The following is a 17,859-nucleotide window of genomic DNA, read 5'->3' as shown; positions in this document are numbered from 1 at the left end:
GAGAGAGCGAGAGAGCGAGAGAGAGAGACAGAGTGTGAGCATGGGAGGGGCAGAGAGAGAGGGAGACCCAGAATCCAAAGCAGGCTCCAGGCTCTGCACTGTCAGCACAGAGCCTTATGTGGGGCTTGAACCCACACAATGTGAGATCATGACCTGAGCCCCGAAGTTGGACGCCTAACTGACTGAGCCACCCAGGTGCCCCTCTCCTTCAATCTTAAGAGGAACATTGACTCTCACATTTACCTGCTTGGAGGTAAAACAAAACAAAACAAAACAAAACAAAACAAAACAAAGCAAAAACAACCTATGACTTTGTTGAAGTTCTTATTTAAACCAGGTTTGTGAGTCAATGTCTCATTTCATTATCAGGGCTGTATTATTGGAGGCCTTAGATGATTGAAGCCCTTCCAACCCCAAACCCAAATGAACCTTCCTTGGCAGACTGAACAGTCCCTCTTCCCTTGTGTGATGAGGTTATTTTTGCCTTGCTTGAGGATGCTGATGGGTCACCTTGCAAGGAAATCTTAGTTCTCCCCATGTCCTGATATTTCCTACTTTTTCCAAACATAAAACTATAGTGGATCCCACTCCGAGGAAGTATGGTTATGAGGTTATATCCTGTAGTAGAGTGTTATATGAAAAAAAGAACTAGAGTTACTCACTTATTTGTATCTCATCCTTCGGGTAATATACTTGGGAAAGGATTCTGAAGAGTCTACCAAGGAGGGAAAATATAAATTTAGATCAGGAGAATGTTATCAGTATGAGTGTCTTTAAAGGAACTTCTAAATTCTATAGAGTAGGTCAGTCAGCTGAGTATATTGGACTCCTTACATCATCATAGAGATTGGAATATATCCTGTCTGGTACAAATATTTATTCTGTACTTGGTTTTTCTTTCACTGCCTGTCATCCTCCTCAACACACCATCATCTGTGATCTTACTGAATGTTTTATACAATGTAATAGTATCAGTATCTTGCTCGTATTAGTTCCAAGCAAGAAAATTGTTTTATAGACCACATGGAATTGGTGATCTGGTTTTACCATACACCTTTTTATCCAAAAGCAGCTGGCTTTATACAATATTGAAATAATTCACCAAAGTCCCAGTGAGAGCATTTTACTAGCAACCAAAGATTTTCTCCATGTTGCATGGCATATAGTTATAGACCTATAGTAATTTTGTTTTGTTTAGGTTCTATTGTCCAACCTCTGTTCTTGCTCGCCTGTGTTGCTCCTTTCTGATTCTTTGGACTATTTTCTCTTCCACCCTCCTTCCACCCCACTCCCATATGATGTGTGCTGTGCTGCTGCTGTTGGTTACCCAGTGTTTACACTAAGCCAATGATCTTGGCTTCACCCCTTTTAGATCTGTTCAGTTTTGTTGTTGAATATGCCAGCATGGGATGCATAGTTATCTAATACTATTGCAAAAGGAGAACTGACATAGAGAAACTCGGAGAAGCAACTGTGGCTGCATTGCCTTCCAAGTGAAATGATCAGGAGAATGTATTTGTAGGTGTCATTGGTGACACCTTGCAGATGAGAGCTTAACTGTATGCCAAGGGAGAGCTAAAGACCAACAGCAGAATATTGGAGTCCTCTGTCAAGGAGCCTCCATGGTGGCCTAGAGCTGGAAGGCTTTGCCCATGGAGACACAGAGGAGGAGTCTGGTGAGTCAGCTTGGACCAGGGGCCCTCAGGTGAGGGAAGGCAAGAGCATAAAACCTAAGTCTATGTCCCCCACTGAGAAGAAAAGCTAGTAAAAACAAGATAAAAGGGGCCAGCCAAATGCCTGAGGCTGGATAATCCCCTTGCATACTTTTGGCTTCTGTAATCTTGTTTGCCTCCTGCCTCCACTAACTACCCATGTAGCACCATTGATAAGGGCCCCCTCCCCTTTATCTTTTGTCTCTCAACCCCTTACCATCCCAGCCATAAAAGGAGGCCGATGTCACGGTTTGGGGCCCAGCCTTTGGAGGTGACTCTGCTGGGCCAGCACCGGTGCACAATAAACAGTCTTTTCTGATTCCCTGAGTGTGTGTGGCTTGTCTCTTCCTGGGTGCCAAGTATTTGCTGTAACACCACAAGTTTGGAGGGAAAGGCCGCCTTAGCTTCCCCATCCTTTTCCTCACCGAAGGTCAAAATAGGGGCAATTTCTTGCCAAAAAAGGAGCCCCTTATCTGTCTACTCCAAAACTGGCTTTCTTCTGTAGAAGAATTGAGAAACTGGTGAGGACTGTGAAGCTTAGAGCTCTGTTGGAGTCTTCTAAGATGGTGGGAATGAGGAAGCCATGGTGTGTGTGTGCCCATACCTGAAGCCCAGGCTTCCTGGAGGAAGAAGGACTGAAGAGTGTGTTATCACCTGGGGTAAGAGTATTGTGGATCACTGTTGTTGGGAAGACAAAGCCCAGGAGGCTAATGTGTGCAAATACGCCTTTACTGCTAGGGCTCATTAGCCCCCACAGAGCAAGAGTGGAAAAATCCATGCTGTGGCAGCCTTGTCAGCTTCTACAACCTTTTCCTTGGAGAGCCGCTTGAAATTGCAGAATAAATTGTCAAGAGTTTTTTTTTACCCCAACATTTGACTTAGCAGAGTTGTGCCAGGGACCAGATTATGGAGAACTTATCTATAACCAGGGATCAATTTTAAAGATGTCTGTTTCATTTTAGTCTTTAAAAGCAAGTTTAATTCTTGTTTTCTTTTCTACAGATTTTATTTTAAATTATTTTTATAATAATAACAATATTCCAACATGTTTCAGTATTTGTTAGGCTCCGATGATGGCAGGGCACAACACAATGATACCTAGAGATGAAAGAACTTTTTATTATTTAAAGCTCCAAAAGAAAACAGGTTGCCACACAGGGCCACACAGGGCCACACAGGGCCACACAGGGCATTGAACCCAGGAAAAGGGTAACTTCAAGCTGGAACTGTAGAAAGCAGCTTATATATGGCAAGCAGAGTGGGGTTAGCTAAATTTCATGGGTTTCCTGGGATTGGGTATTATAAATAATTCTGTAAGCGCAAGGAAGTAGGGAATGTCTCTGGATATTTGGCATCTGACAGTAAGTGTTGTAATTCAGGAGTGTTAGAGCCAGAGAAGGGAAGCGGTTGGACTTAAGAAACTGTGCTTGGAGTGGAATTGAGAATTTTACCCATGATGTCTTAATTCGGACAAAATAGAACTTGTGAGATTTATTACAAACAGATAGGGAAGCAATTGAAACCTTTCTTCTGCCTAGTTTCACTTTTATTTGTTTAACGTTATTAATGCTTTTACATATTTTACATCTTTATTCAAAATGTCAATCTGTGGATAATTCCATGTGTAAAGGCAGGGGGTGGATCCATAAGGGATGGAAAATCAAGTGATAAGGGCCTCAATAGGGGATTTAACTGTTAATTACCATTGCCAAAGTAATGTGCCACAAGAAATGACTTGGTAAAGGAGTTGGTCTTTTTACTTTTTAGTTCATTGAAAATATATTTTGTGAAGGCAGGGTTATTCATGGCATAAAACACTTCGTATCTTGTCCAAAAAGGAAAGAAAAAAATCCCGTAACCTGGTTTTAAGAAATAAAATCATTGAATTAGGTGATTTAAACAATAGGAACTTTTCACTGATGTCATATTACCAGTAGCACAAATTAGTAAGATTTTCTATATCTATCTATATCTATATTGATAGATTAGTATAGATATAGATATAAACATAGTGTAAAGTATAAGTCACAGCTTTTTTTTGCCTTATGGATATCCAATTGTTGTACAGTCATTTGTTCAAAAAACAACTTTCTCTGTAATGCCTGAAGTTCCAAAACCTCCCACAAAAGACCACCAGAGTCGTAAGTCAAAGCCAAGCGGCAAGGGTCGTTTACTGCAGGTTCGAACCTGGTCCTCTGCGCACTCGTCGCCGGTGACGCAAGAGGCCACGATTAGGGTTGGTATAGCGTTTTTATAGACAGAGACAAATAGCACAGGGGAGGTTTTTACTTGTGGCGGGAGGAAGAAAGGGGGAAGGGGGTAGGTGAGGAATGTGCTAAGCAAGCAGGTTTACAGAAGCGAGAAATGCCGGTTAGTTTGTATACAATCACTCATTTCATTACATATCAGACTACATTTAGGAAGTTTTACAGCCCATTCTACTACACAGCGGGTTACAATCAGGAAAGGTCTCACAATGCTCATAGCAAACAGCAAGCAAAACAGACTTCTCAGCAATTGTATTTCTTATCAAAGATCCATAATAAGCAGAAAAGAGAACCTAGCTTTAAACTAAGGCAGGGCTGTCATTTGGATTCAAAGCTGTTCCTTTCATTCCCCCCTTTTCCTTGTGCCTAAAGAACCAATCTTGGATCTTTAGTTTTCTATTTGTAATGTCTCGAGCGGTTGGTACTGAGTTCGTAAGACCATTAATTGTACAGCATTGAACCTGTCTTGGACAAAATTAATAATTTTGTTTATGATGCAGAGGCCTAATGTGAGAGCGAGAAGTAGAATGGCCAGAGGCCCAAGTAAAGCGGAGAGCAGGGTAGTATTATAGACTTCCTGGGTTTCTAAATTAGAAACCTTCCAAGTTAAAGTATAGGGTATGTGGGGGTTGCCCATAATACTTATCAGTCCGTAGGAGGTGAGCAGGAGCACGCTAGTGAGTGTTCCTCCGATCATTGTGGGTCCGGAGCTGCTGCAACAGTCTTGGTATGGGACACCCAGGCTTTGGTTTCAGCTGGTTTTCGGGGTCAGGTTTTCGACGCAGAGTCAATTTTAAAGGATGGGTCTTACTCTGGTCAACCGTCCAGGCGGTGTTGGCTTCCGGCACGAAGTCTTCTCGAACCGCAAAGGGATCAGCTGGTCGGGCGTGGGTGTAATGGATCCAGGTAGCAATCCCGTCGACTTTGAGAGCAGTGGGTGTGGTTAGGATCACAATGTAGGGTCCCCTCCACCGTGGTTGGAGGGTCTCTTGCTTGTGTCTCCGCACGTATACCCAATCTCCGGGTCGGTAGTGATGCGGCTCAGGAGGGGGCCCGTTTTCATAAATGGCTCTCAATCGGGGCCAAACTTCCTGGTGGGTGTGCTGGAGTTCCCTCAGGGAAATAAGAAGTTTATGATCATCAAATTCAGTTAACACATTAGACTGTAGGTTGGGAATTATAGGGGGGGGCACTCCATACATGATTTCAAAGGGGGTTAATCCCAGTTTGTAAGGGGAGTTCCGCACCCTGAACAGAGCGTAGGGGAGTAAGACTACCCAATTAGCGCCAGTCTCTATGGTCAATTTAGTTAAGGTCTCTTTTTTAGAGTTCTATTCATTCTTTCTACCTGTCCTGAGCTTTGGGGTCTATATGCACAATGTAGTTTCCAATCAGCCCCAATAAACTGCGCTATCCCTTGTATTACCTTTGAAATGAATGCTGGTCCGTTGTCTGATCCTATTAGGGTAGGAAATCCGTACCTGGGTATGATGTCTTCTAACATTTTCTTTGCTACTACCTGCGCAGTCTCATGCTTGGTGGGGAAGGCCTCTGTCCATCCTGAAAAGGTATCTATAAACACTAACAAATATGTATATCCATATTTTCCAGGCTTTACCTCGGTGAAGTCTACTTCCCAATAGGCTCCCGGCCTGGTTCCGCGGGTTCTGGAGCCAGGGTTTTTCCCGTGGTTGGTGGCGTTAGTTAATTGACAAGCTTTACAGCTAGTGACTATCTGCTCAATTTTTGTCCTGGAGTCTTTAATAGTGATCCTAGCATGTCTTATTAAGTCTTGCATTTTTCTTGTGCCCATATGAGTGGCTCGGTGCATCTTGGATAAGACTTTATTTCCCATTTCTTCTGGGAGGATTATGCTACAGTCTGCTGCTCTCCACCATCCGTTAAGGCACTGAGTTAAAGGTAATTTTTGGATCCAGTTTAGGTCTTCTTTAGTGTAGGCGGGATTTTCTGGTAAGCTAGCTGAACCGGGGTCTGGTAGGGTGGTCATTAAAGCATAGTCCACCTGTAAAGCCGCCTCTCGGGCCACCTGGTCAGCCAAACTATTTCCTCTGGCCACCGGTGTGACCGGTTTTTGGTGGCCTGGGCAATGTATGATGGCTAGTCGTTTAGGCAGCCAGAGTGCCTTTAAAAGAGCCAATATTTCTTCTTTGTTTTTGATAGTTTTCCCCTCTGCAGTTAACAGCCCCCTCTCTCTGTATATAGCTCCATGTATGTGGGCCGTAGCAAAAGCATATCTGCTATCGGTATACACGTTTAGTTTCTTGTCTTTTCCTAAAGTCAGTGCCTTGGTTAAGGCCACAAGTTCAGCTCGTTGGGCAGAGGTGCCAGCTGGCAAAGGCTCTGCCCAAACAGTCTCAGTTTCAGTTGTGACTGCTGCCCCCGCGTACCTTTGACCCTGATGTACAAAGCTGCTGCCGTCAGTGAACCAGGTAACCTCAGCGTCTGGTAGCGGGTGATCCTGTAAATCTTCCCGAACTCCATGAACCTGTGCCAATATCTCAGCGCAGTCATGGAAGGGTGTATCCAAGTCCGGGTCTGGTAACAGGGAGGCAGGGTTTAGTGTTCGGGGGGAGGGGGGGGAGCATAAATGATTCTGAGGGGATTTAATAATAGTCCCTGGTAGTGAACCAGTCGGGCGTTACTTATCCATTGGTCAGGAGGTTGTTTGAGGACTCCCTCGATGGCATGAGGGGTTGTAACATGTAACTCTTGTCCCATAGTTAACTTATCAGCATCCTTTACCATTAGAGCTGTAGCAGCGATCATACGGAGGCAAGGGGGCCAGCCAGCCGCTACTGGGTCTAGTCTTTTTGAAAGATAGGCAATGGGCCTGGGGCATGGACCAAGGAGTTGCGTCAGCACTGCTTTGGCTACCCCCTTGTTTTCATCTACGAAGAGATGAAAGGGTTTGGAGACATCGGGGAGCCCTAAGGCTGGCGCCGACAATAGGGCGAGTTTGATTTGCTGGAAAGCCTGCTCAGTTTTCTCTGTCCACTCAAAGGGCGCCTGTTCTCGGGTGACCAGGTAAAGAGGCTTAGCTATCTCGGCGAACCGAGGTATCCACAAGCGGCAGAACCCGGCCAATCCCAGGAATTCTCTTACCTGCCTTCGCGTTGTGGGTCGGGGGATGCGGAAGACGGTTTCCTTCCGTGCATCAGTGAGCCATCGTTGGCCTTCTCTTAACAGATACCCCAAGTAGGTTACCTCGGATCTGCAAATTTGGGCTTTCTTTGCTGAAGCCCGGTACCCCAGGGCACCAAGTGTCCGGAGGAGATTTTTGGTGCCTTGCAAGCAAGCTTCGGCAGTCTCAGCAGCGATTAAAAGATCGTCAACGTACTGCAAGAGAGTCACTTTGGGGTTTTGATTCCGGTACTCACCCAGATCCTCGTGAAGTGCCTCATCGAACAAGGTGGGTGAGTTTTTAAATCCTTGGGGGAGCCGGGTCCAGGTGAGTTGCCCATTTATGCCTCTCTCAGGATCGGACCACTCGAAGGCGAAGAGCTCTTGACTTTTGGGGGCCAGAGGCAGGCTGAAAAAAGCATCTTTTAAATCAAGGACAGTATACCATTGTCTTTCTGGGCTGAGGGCACTTAGGAGGGTATAGGGGTTGGGTACTGTTGGGTGTATGTCCATGACTCGGCGGTTAACTTCTCTCAGATCTTGTACAGGACGATAGTCCGCACTGTTAGGTTTTCGTACAGGCAGCAGGGGGGTGTTCCAGGCTGAATGGCAGGGACGCAAGATGCCTAAGTCTAGGAGGCGACGGATATGTGGCGTGATGCCATTTCTGGCCTCCATTGACATCGGGTATTGTCGGACCCGAACTGGATCTGCCCCTGGTTTCAGCTCTATGAATAGAGCTGGGCGATGTTTAGCCAACCCCATACCCCCGGTTTCAGCCCATGCCCCTGGAAACTGTTGGAGCCAGGGCTCTATGTTTTGACTTTGTGAGGGTGGCCCCTGGTGGAGTCGATATTCATCTTCTAATCTTAGAGTGTGGTAATGGGTTGGTTGTGAGGGCCAGTCACTTGGGGGCCCCCTGGCGTAAAATGAATTTGGGCCTCCATTTTAGTGAGTAAGTCTCTTCCTAATAAGGGGCATGGGCTGTCGGGGATGACTAGGAAGGAATGGGTGACCTTTCCATTTCCTAGGTCCACAGTCCTCTGGGTGGTCCAGGGATATTTTTTTATTCCGGTAGCCCCTTGGACCCAGGAAGATTTTTTAGAAATTTTTCCATGGGGCCTGATCAAGACCGAATGTTGTGCTCCTGTGTCAACTAAAAATTGAACTGGGTTCCCCTCCACTTGTAGGGTTACCCTAGGTTCGGGGAGGGGATCCGAACCCCGTCCCCCCTATTCTGCCTCTTGAGTGAAGAGGGCGGGTGTGGTTTTTGGCTGCCACGGTTTTTGATCATGACGTGGCTTTTTCTTTCTAGGGCATTCTCGGGCCCAATGGCCTTTTTCTTTGCAATAGGCACATTGGTCCTTATCTAGGGGCTTTTGTTTATCCAGGGGCTTTTGGACAACAGCGGCCAGGACTTTGGTCATTTTCTCGGTGGCTTTAAGTTGCCTGTCCTCTGGAGTCTCTCTATTATTAAAGACACGCTGGGCAATGCGGAGTAAGTCCTGAATCTGTTTTCCCTCCAGGCCCTCTAGTTTCTGGAGTTTCTTTTTAATATCAGTGGCTGCCTGATTTACAAAGGCCATTACAACAGCAGCTTGATTTTCGGGGGCCTCGGGGTTCATGGGGGTATACTGTCTGAAGGTTTCCATTAATCTTTCTAAATAAGTGGCAGGGCTCTCTGTCTTACCTTGTATTACTGAATACACTTTTGCCAAATTAGTGGGCTTGCGTGCAGCAGCCCGGAGACCCGCCATTAGAGTCTGGCGATAAATGCGTAGCCGTCCCCTACCTTCTGCCGTGTTGTAGTCCCAGCCATCCTGTGGGGGTCGGGTCAAGGGAAAAGCTGCATTAATGAGATCAAGGTTAGCAGTGGGTTGGCCGTCATCTCCAGGAACCAGCTTTCTTGCTTCCAATTGAATTCTTTCTCGCTCCTCGGTGGTGAACAGGATTCGGAGGAGCTGCTGACAATCATCCCAGGTGGGTTGGTGGGTAAACATAACGCTGTCTAAGAGACTTATTAAATCTTTAGGGTTGTCAGAAAATCGGGCATTCTGGGTTTTCCAGTTATATAGGTCACTGGTAGAGAAGGGCCAGTATTGAAGTCGGGGGCTCCCCGTCTCATCGGGAGGCCCTATTTCCCGTAAAGGTAAAGCTACGGTGGAGTCAGGAAGGCGGAGTCCTGGCTCATGTGGGGCCCGCCTACGGGTACGTCCGGCCGGCCCTTGGACTTCGCCCCCACTAGGCATAGGCGCGGGTTGAGCCTCCCTATTCTCTGGTTCTCCTATGGGCTGGGCTACGGGAGGCTCTGCCGGCGCAGCAGGGATAGGGGCAGCTTGCGGAATAAGAGGAGGAACCTGGTAAGGGGGAGGGTCAAAGGAAAGTAAATCTTGGTTGTCGGGGAGAACAGGGGGTGCAGTTGGAGTTGGCGGCTTGGGAGGGTTGATAGGTTTAGCCGCTAGGATTCGGCATGACTCTGCTATTAAGGAAGTGGCCATCCAAGGAGGTGGGTTTTCTACTAAATCTTGCCACACCAGAATATAGGGAATCTGATCCGAGTGACCTTCTTTCCCTGGTAGGAAAATTTTTTATTTTACTTTAAGGACCACAGGGAGGCAGAAGGTTCCCTCTGTAGGCCAATTGACCCCAAAGGTGGGCCATTCAGAGCGGCAATAGGTGATCAACTTCCTTTTGCGAATGTCTAGGCTTAAGTTGTGCCCTCTAGCTTTTATGTCCCTGAAGTTGGCGAGAAGGAGGGAGAGAGGGGTGCTCTGCGTTTGGCCCATGTTATGATTCTGAGGAAGAGGAGAAGAGAAGGGGGCGGCACGGAGGGGGCCCTGAAGCGGCTGAAATCAGCGGTGGAGTTCGCACAGGCGACCTCCGAGGGTGAGACCCCTGGCGGCCTGGCTGGGCCCTGGGCGGAGGGGCAGGAGGGAAAGCCGCAAGCAGCTGAGGAAGGAGGAAAGAGGAACAAAGGATGGAATAATTAATTCTGATCAGCCGAAAAAACACTTAATTCCAATAAAACATCCGACGCACGAAAGAAAAACAAGAGCCAACAAGAATCTCTGACAGTGGTTTCAACTTTCTGGGGCCGTCTCGGCCAGCCCAACAGAAAGGGTTATGGCTAGGACGGCGGTTATTACAAGGGCCCAGGGGTGACAATACATTTAGACTGACATAGAAGCACTCGCGTACTCGCCCGTCCGCGTCCCTCGCGGGAACTTAGGTGCCTCTTAGCATGGGCGGGCAGGTATAAACCCCTGCTTGGATCAAGATAAATTTTGACCGCCTTAAGCCGTATGAGGATCACCGCGGAAATCGGGTTAGAGCCCACTCGAATCCCGTAGCTTATGTCGTGGAACTACACATAGGGTAAGTCAGGCGCGTGCCCCTGACTCCCAACAATCATTCCAGTCGATTTAACAGACAGACACACAGACACACATCACATCAAAATACGGGTAACAATTGGCATGCCTAGATGGTTTTTTTTCTTTTAGACGCCTAGAGATATTTCTTAGCACTCTGGAAGTTCATAGAGAAAATGAAAGTATTTAGCTCGCAGGCGCGTTGGGCGTAAGCAGCCCACAGAAAAGAATCCTGATGGGCCAAAAAGGCCCCCGATGGACCAGGAAGGTCCACTGATGGACCAGGAAGGTCCCCAGATGGGCCAAGAAGGCCCCCAGATGGGCCAAGAAGGCCCCCAGATGTCAGTGGACGTCTCCAACTGACCCCGGCCGGGGTCACACCAGCTTCCAGACAGAACCGGTTCTCCAGAGAAGAAACACAGATCAGAGAGAAAAGGAAGAACGTTAGAGCCGGCTTACTTACCGATCGGAATCAAATACGACCCGTTGACCAGAAGTCTGGTGGGCTCTGGGGAGATCTCGCTGGGGCCTCCAAATGTAATGCCTGAAGTTCCAAAACCTCCCACAAAAGACCACCAGAGTGGTAAGTCAAAGCCAAGCGGCGAGGGTCGTTTATTGCAGGTTCGAACCTGGTCCTCTGCGCACTCGTCGCCGGTGACGCAAGAGGCCACGATTAGGGTTGGTATAGCGTTTTTATAGACAGAGACAAATAGCACAGGGGAGGTTTTTACTTGTGGCGGGAGGAAGAAAGGGGGAAGGGGGTAGGTGAGGAATGTGCTAAGCAAGCAGGTTTACAGAAGCGAGAAATGCCGGTTAGTTTGTATACAATCACTCATTTCATTACATATCAGACTACATTTAGGAAGTTTTACAGCCCATTCTACTACACAGCGGGTTACAATCAGGAAAGGTCTCACAATGCTCGTAGCAAACAGCAAGCAAAACAGACTTCTCAGCAATTGTATTTCTTATCAAAGATCCATAATAAGCAGAAAAGAGAACCTAGCTTTAAACTAAGGCAGGGCTGTCATTTGGATTCAAAGCTGTTCCTTTCATTCTCCACTTAATTGCCTTTGCACCTTTGTCAAAAATCAGTTTTCCGTATATAATAGGGACTCTTCTGGCCTCTATTATGTTCCTTTGATCTATCCAGCTAGTATGATGCTAGCACAGCGATGTCTTGATTATTGTAGTTTTGAAATCAGATAGGATTAGCTCTCCAACACTATTCTACTTTTTCAAAGTTGTTTTGACTATTCTAGGTCCTTTGCATGCCATATGTATTTTTGAATCAGCATGTAAATTTCTATAAAACATGTATGGGGTTTTGATGGGGATTTCACTGAATTTACAGATCAATTTGGGGATAATTGATCTCTTTAAAAGATTGGGTCTTCTGACTCAAGAACACAGTATACTGTTGCATTTTTTAGGTCTTCTTTAATTCCTCTCACCAATGTTTTGTTGTTTTCAGTGTTGTAGTGAAGACCAGAAAATATGAGCAATGACTGAAATGGACAAGAAAGATATAATCTGAGTAATGACTAGAGAAAACCTCAAACCAGGCATAGGACAGAAGTCCTGTTAGAGGCTGGCAGGTGGTACAAGCTTCCTGCAGTGGGATTCAGACATTCCTCCCCACAATGGTGAACAAAGGCATGTTATTGTTTTTGCCCTTAGCTGAGATACTTCAGATTCCAGGCCTCATTCATAGGTATTTTCTTTTGGAATGATATGAATACCATTCTCATACCTGATCCATGGAAACTAGAGCATCTTTAAGTTATATACAAATTATGTTAGGGTTTAGATGTTTATCTTTTCACTATATAAAATGCCCCCCACAACTTTGTTCTCGTAAATAACAATGATTACTAACATCCCAGAAATAAGAATAAATATAAAGTTTCACGTGGACTGTAATCTACTTTGTGATCTTGTCCAAGACATAGGGATTTGAATAAACCTTATGATATTTGATCCCTCATGTCAAGATGAGAGTAAAAAATGTGTTTCCTACTTGATAGCTATTTCCTCTTCTGTAACAATAGGATTTCTTTGGAATGCAATGCTTTAGGTTTAATCCTTTCTGTCTCTGTCTCTCTTTCTCTCTGTATCTCTCTGTCTCTCCACCTCCACATCTCTCTCTCTCTCACTCATATAAAATAGCTTTCCTGATATTCTTCTCCCTCCTCATCCTTGTTTCTAGGCTCGCTATCTTTTTTTTTTAATTTTTAAAAAGTTTATTATTATTTTTGTAAGTAAAAAAAATGTTTAACTTTTATTTATTTTTGAAAGAGAGAGAGAGAGAGAGAGAGAGAGAGAGAGAGAGAGACAGTGTGCGAGTGAAGGAGGGGCAGAGAGGAGGGAGACAGAATCCAAAGCAGGCTCCAGGCTCTGAGATGTCAGCACAGAGCCCGATGTGGGACTTGAACTCACAAAGTATGAGATCATGACCTGAGCTGAAGTCAGACACTCAACCAACTGAGCCACCCAGGTGCCCCTTATTATTATTATTATTATTATTTTTTGAGAGATACAGAGTGCAAGTGGGGGAGGCAGAGAGAGAGGAAGCCACAGAACTCGAAGCAGGCTCCAAGCTGTCAGCACAGAGCCCAACGAGAGGCACGAACCCACAAACCTTGAAATCATGAACTGAGCCAAAGTTGGACACTTAACCGAGTGAGCCACCCAGGTACCCCCCTTTTATTTAATTAAAGAAGTTCAGCTTTTTTTAATTTAAATTTTAGTTAGTTTATTACTAACTAAATCGGGGAATCAGAAAAGACTCTTCATTTTGCACCAGTGCTGGCCCAGCAGAGTCACCTCCAAAGGCTGGGCATCTGGCTCAGGTTTTGCTGGTCTTTTATACATATGGGCTTCCAGGATGGGTGGAGCTAGTACAGTCAAGCTTCTGGATAGTGGCTGCAGACTGACACAAGAGGCAAGCAAGATTGCAGAAGCCAAAATCATGCAAGGGCAGTATCTGGCCTTGGACATCTGGCTGCCCCTTGCTTTTTTTTTTGTTTTTTTTTTTGTTTTTTTTTTTTTGTTTTTACCAGCTTTCTTTCTCAAGTTATTATACAGTGCAATATTGGTTTCAGGAGTAGAATTTAGTGATTGACAACTTATATACAACAACCATTGCTCATCACACCAAGTGCTCTCCTTAATACCCATCACCCATCTAGCCCATCTCCCACCCACTCCCTCCATCAACCCTCAGTTTTTTCTCTATTATTAAGAGTCTCTAGTGGTTTGTTTTCCTCTCTCTTCTTCCCCTACTGCCCATATGTTCATCTGTTTTGTTTCCTAAATTCCACATATGAGTGAAATCGTATGGTATTTGTCTTTCTCTGACTGACTTATTTCATGTAGCATAATACATTCTAGCTCCAGCCATTGTCGTTGAAAATGGCAAGATTTCATTCTTTTTGGTGGCTAAGTAATATTCCACTGTCTGTATGCATATATACACCATATATATATATATATATATACACACACACACACACATATATACACATATATATATGTGGTGTGTATATATATACCACATCTTCTTTATCCCTTCATCAGTCAATGGACATTTGAGCTCTTTCCATAATTTGGCTGTTGTTGATAATGCTGCTATTAAGGTGCATGTACCCCTTCAAATCTGTACCTTTGGGTAAGTATCTAATAGTGAAATTGCTGGGTCATAGGGTAATTCTATTTTTAACTTTTTGAGGAGCCTCCTAGGCTCAGTATCTTCACTTCACTGTGGCTCCTGCTCTCTGTCTTCAGCTCTCACAACTAGCTTGGCTGTCACCAACCACATATCACAACTTCTCCACTTCTTGTTCTGGGTGTCTGGGGTTCACAATTAGTCCAGGTCCAAACTGAGCTTTCTGCTAGACTTAGACTTAGACTTAAAAGTGGCCTTTTACTTTCATTCAGGGAAGGCTGACTAAAGCCTTGGTTTCATGATGAAGTCTTGGTGTCACGAGGCACAGCACAGCTATAGACTCTCCATGTTACAAGGATACCCACTGTTACCAGCAGGGGAGGGCTCATCTCCAAGACCAGGAAAGCCTCAGTGAAGGCAGAGGAGAAACATAGACTTAAACATTCACACTTGAGAGAGTCTGGGTGTGTGAGCCCCAGTCCTGGGTGTCCCTCAGGGCCTTCTTCTCTGCACGTGGACAGCTGAAGGAAGCCCAGGACCAATTCTATCTCTTCTTCCTGGAGGACCCTGGTCTTCATCACTTTTGTTCAGTCTTTTACAGATGGCCTTCATTTTCCTCCTGCTCTTCTTCCTGCCAGAAGAAGCTCATTTCTGTGGTTAGGGGTAAGTTCTCATATTTTTAATCTTTTTCTCATTGAAAGGTTGATTTTTTAGGCTTTTATTAATGAGACAGGTTGCCTTTTTAGCCTGAGCCCCAAGAGAAATTGGTCTACAGCTTGGCCTTTCCTGAAGGTACAGCCTTGATCCTAAGGCGTTAGGTACAGCCCCAACAGAGCCTGGGGTTTAGGAAAAGGCCCCAAGTCCCCATTCAGATTCTGACCAGCTGCCATCTCTGCCTCCACCCAGTCCCCTTCCGGCCTGAATGCTGGGTCTATAAGTCCTAGCTGGGGCACACCCGTGATGCTAGTCTAGGGGAGACAGAGTCCTGGAGGAAGAAACAGAAGAAAAGCTCCATATGGCTCGATGGGATATATGGCTATGGGATGAGGAATGACCCAAAAATACCCACCCACTGACCTGCTGTGGGGCTGCAGACTCAGCTCCTGACCTCCATGGGTCTCGGTCACCTCATCTGCACAATGGGCAGAAATGCATTCCTAGCACACAGAGGACACTCTTAAATGAAGGGGGATCTGAAGTGATAAGAAAGTAGATTTGGCCCAAGAGAAGGAGAAGCAGATTAGAGTTGCTGTAGAAGACCTGACTTGGACCTCCTTAGGTACAGCCAGGGTCTGCCTCTCTGGAAGTGGTCAGGACAGTCAGACAGGTGAGAAGCTCTGAAATCAGAATCATGGGCCAGTTGAAGTCTCTGCAGTGCTCTGTAGTGACCAGGCATGTGTGTCACAGGCCCTGTTTTGTTTATCCTCATCCCTACCCATGGGTAACCCCAGGATGAGCTCAGGGAGCTCACTGCCCCATTGGTTACTGTGAACATCTACAGTCATTAGAGTCATGTGTCATCTTCACAGCATCCCTTGGTTAGTACTAGTGTAATTTATTCAAACAGTGGCTCACATGTTCTGAAATGGTTTTGATAATGTGTCATTATTTATTATAGCCAGAGTTTATTCAACCACTCTTTTTGTAGATGGATAAGTGGTGTATGATTTAAGTTTTTGCGATCTTATACTAGCAATGGTGAACATTCTTTGACTTACAATAATACTCATATACAAATTCTATTTCTAGTAGCTAAAAACTAGAAACAACTCAAATACCTACCAATAGAAAAATACATAAGTAAATTGTGCTAGATTCACAGTATGGAATACCACATAGGTATGAGAAGGAATGAACTAAACCCCACACAGATAAAATGTTAAGTGAAAGGAACTAGATACAAAACAGGACATGCTATATGATTCACTTTATATATAGTTCAAAAGCTAACAAAACTGGTGTTTAGGCATACACACAAGCTGTGCTGAAACAGTTTTACAGAAAGCAAGGATTCTAGGGGCGCCTGGGTGGCTCAGTCGGTTGAGCGGCCGACTTCGGCTCAGGTCATGATCTCGCGGCCCGTGAGTTCGAGCCCCGCATCAGGCTCTGTGCTGACCGCTCAGAGCCTGGAGCCTGTTTCAGATTCTGTGTCTCCCTCTCTCTCTGACCCTCCCCCGTTCATGCTCTGTCTCTCTCTGTCTCAAAAATAAATAAACGTTAAAAAAAAATTTAAAAAAAAGAAAGCAAGGATTCTAACCTGCCTAGCAGGCAATTTTTATTTTAATTTTAATAAAAAAAATTTTTAATTTTTTATTTGTAACTACTAATCTATTTTTTTAAGTTTTTAATTCCAGTTAGTTAATACAGTGTTATATTAGTACAGTATATTAGGTGTACAATATAGTTATTCAACAATTCCCTTCAGGATGAGTGCAGTCCTTAATCCTCATCATCTATTTAACCCATTCCCCCATCCACCTCTGATAACCATCAGTTTGTTCTCTATAATTGAGAATCTGTTTCTTTTTTTAATTTAAATTAAGTTAGTTAACATATAGTGTAGAATTGGTTTCAGGAGTAGAATTCAGTGATTCATCACTTACATACAACGCCCAGTGCTCATCCCAGAAAGTGCCCTCCTTAATGCCCATCACCCATTTAGCCCATACCCCCACCTGCCACCCCGCCAGCGAATTCTGTCTGTGTTCCGTGTTTAAGAGTCTCTTCTGGCTTGCCTCCCTCTCTGTTTTTATCTTATTTTATATTTTCCTTCCCTTCCCCTATATTCATCTGTTTTGTTTCTTAAATTTGCCATATGAGTGAAATCATATATTTGTCTTTCTCTGACTGACTTATTTTGCATAGCATTATACTCTCTAGTTCCATCCATGTCATTGCAAATGGCAAAGATTTAATTCCTTTTGATGGCTGAGTAATAGTCCATTGTATATACCTACCACATCTTCTTTATCTATTCATCAAACGATGGACACTTGGGCTGCTTACTATAATTTGGCTACTGTAAATAATGCTGTTATAAACATAAGGGTGCATGTATCCCTTTGAATTAGTATTGTTGTATTCTTTGGGTAAATACCCAGTAGTGTGATTGCTGGATCATAAGGTAGTTCTATTTTTAACTTTTTCAGGAACCTCCATACTGATTTACAGAGTGGCTGCACCAGTTTGCATCCCCACTAACAGTGCAAAAGGGTTCTTTTTCTCCACATTCTCACCAACACCTGTTGTTTCTTGTGTCTTCGATTTTAGCCATTCTGACATGTGTGAAGTGATATCTCATTGTCATTTTCATTTGCATTTCCCTGATGGTAAGTGATGATGAACATCTTTTCATGTGTCTGTTGTATATCTATTCATGTTTTCTGCCCATTTTTAAATTGGATTATACGTGTTTTGGGTGTTGAGTTTTATAAGTTCCTTATGTATTTTGGATACTAACTCTTTTTTTAAAAAAAGTTTATTCATTTTTGAGAGAGAGCTTGCAGGCTGGGGAGGGGCAGAGAGAGAAAGAGAGACAGAGGATCCAAAGCAGGCTCCACACTGTCAGTGAGAGCCTGATGTGGGGCTCAAACTCATGAACAGTGAGTCATGACCTGAGCTGAAGTCGGACACTCAACTGACTGAGCCATCCAGGCACCCTGGATACTAACCTTTTATCAGACATGTCATTTGCAAACATT

General features: G+C 44.8%; 1 protein-coding gene and 1 long non-coding RNA gene across 2 annotated transcripts in view; both read right to left on the bottom strand.

Annotated features, from left to right (window-relative positions):
- LOC131501824 (uncharacterized) overlaps nt 1-17,859 on the bottom strand; it is a 181,528-nt gene that overhangs the window by 8,121 nt on the left and 155,548 nt on the right. The gene's annotated exons all lie outside the window — the stretch shown is intronic.
- On the bottom strand, nt 3,894-9,961 carry LOC131501820 (uncharacterized). Its single transcript, XM_058712213.1, is given in 3 exon segments — nt 3,894-5,301; nt 5,304-6,535; nt 8,913-9,961. Coding segments are annotated over 3 exon segments (2,586 nt in total). The 5' UTR covers nt 9,619-9,961; the 3' UTR covers nt 3,894-4,653.

The sequence above is a fragment of the Neofelis nebulosa genome, chromosome X (genome assembly GCF_028018385.1).
Source record: "Neofelis nebulosa isolate mNeoNeb1 chromosome X, mNeoNeb1.pri, whole genome shotgun sequence".
NCBI classification, from domain to species: Eukaryota; Metazoa; Chordata; class Mammalia; order Carnivora; family Felidae; genus Neofelis; species Neofelis nebulosa.
The sequence above is the reverse complement of the archived record's forward strand: the minus strand, read 5'-3'. Positions and strand labels throughout refer to the sequence as shown.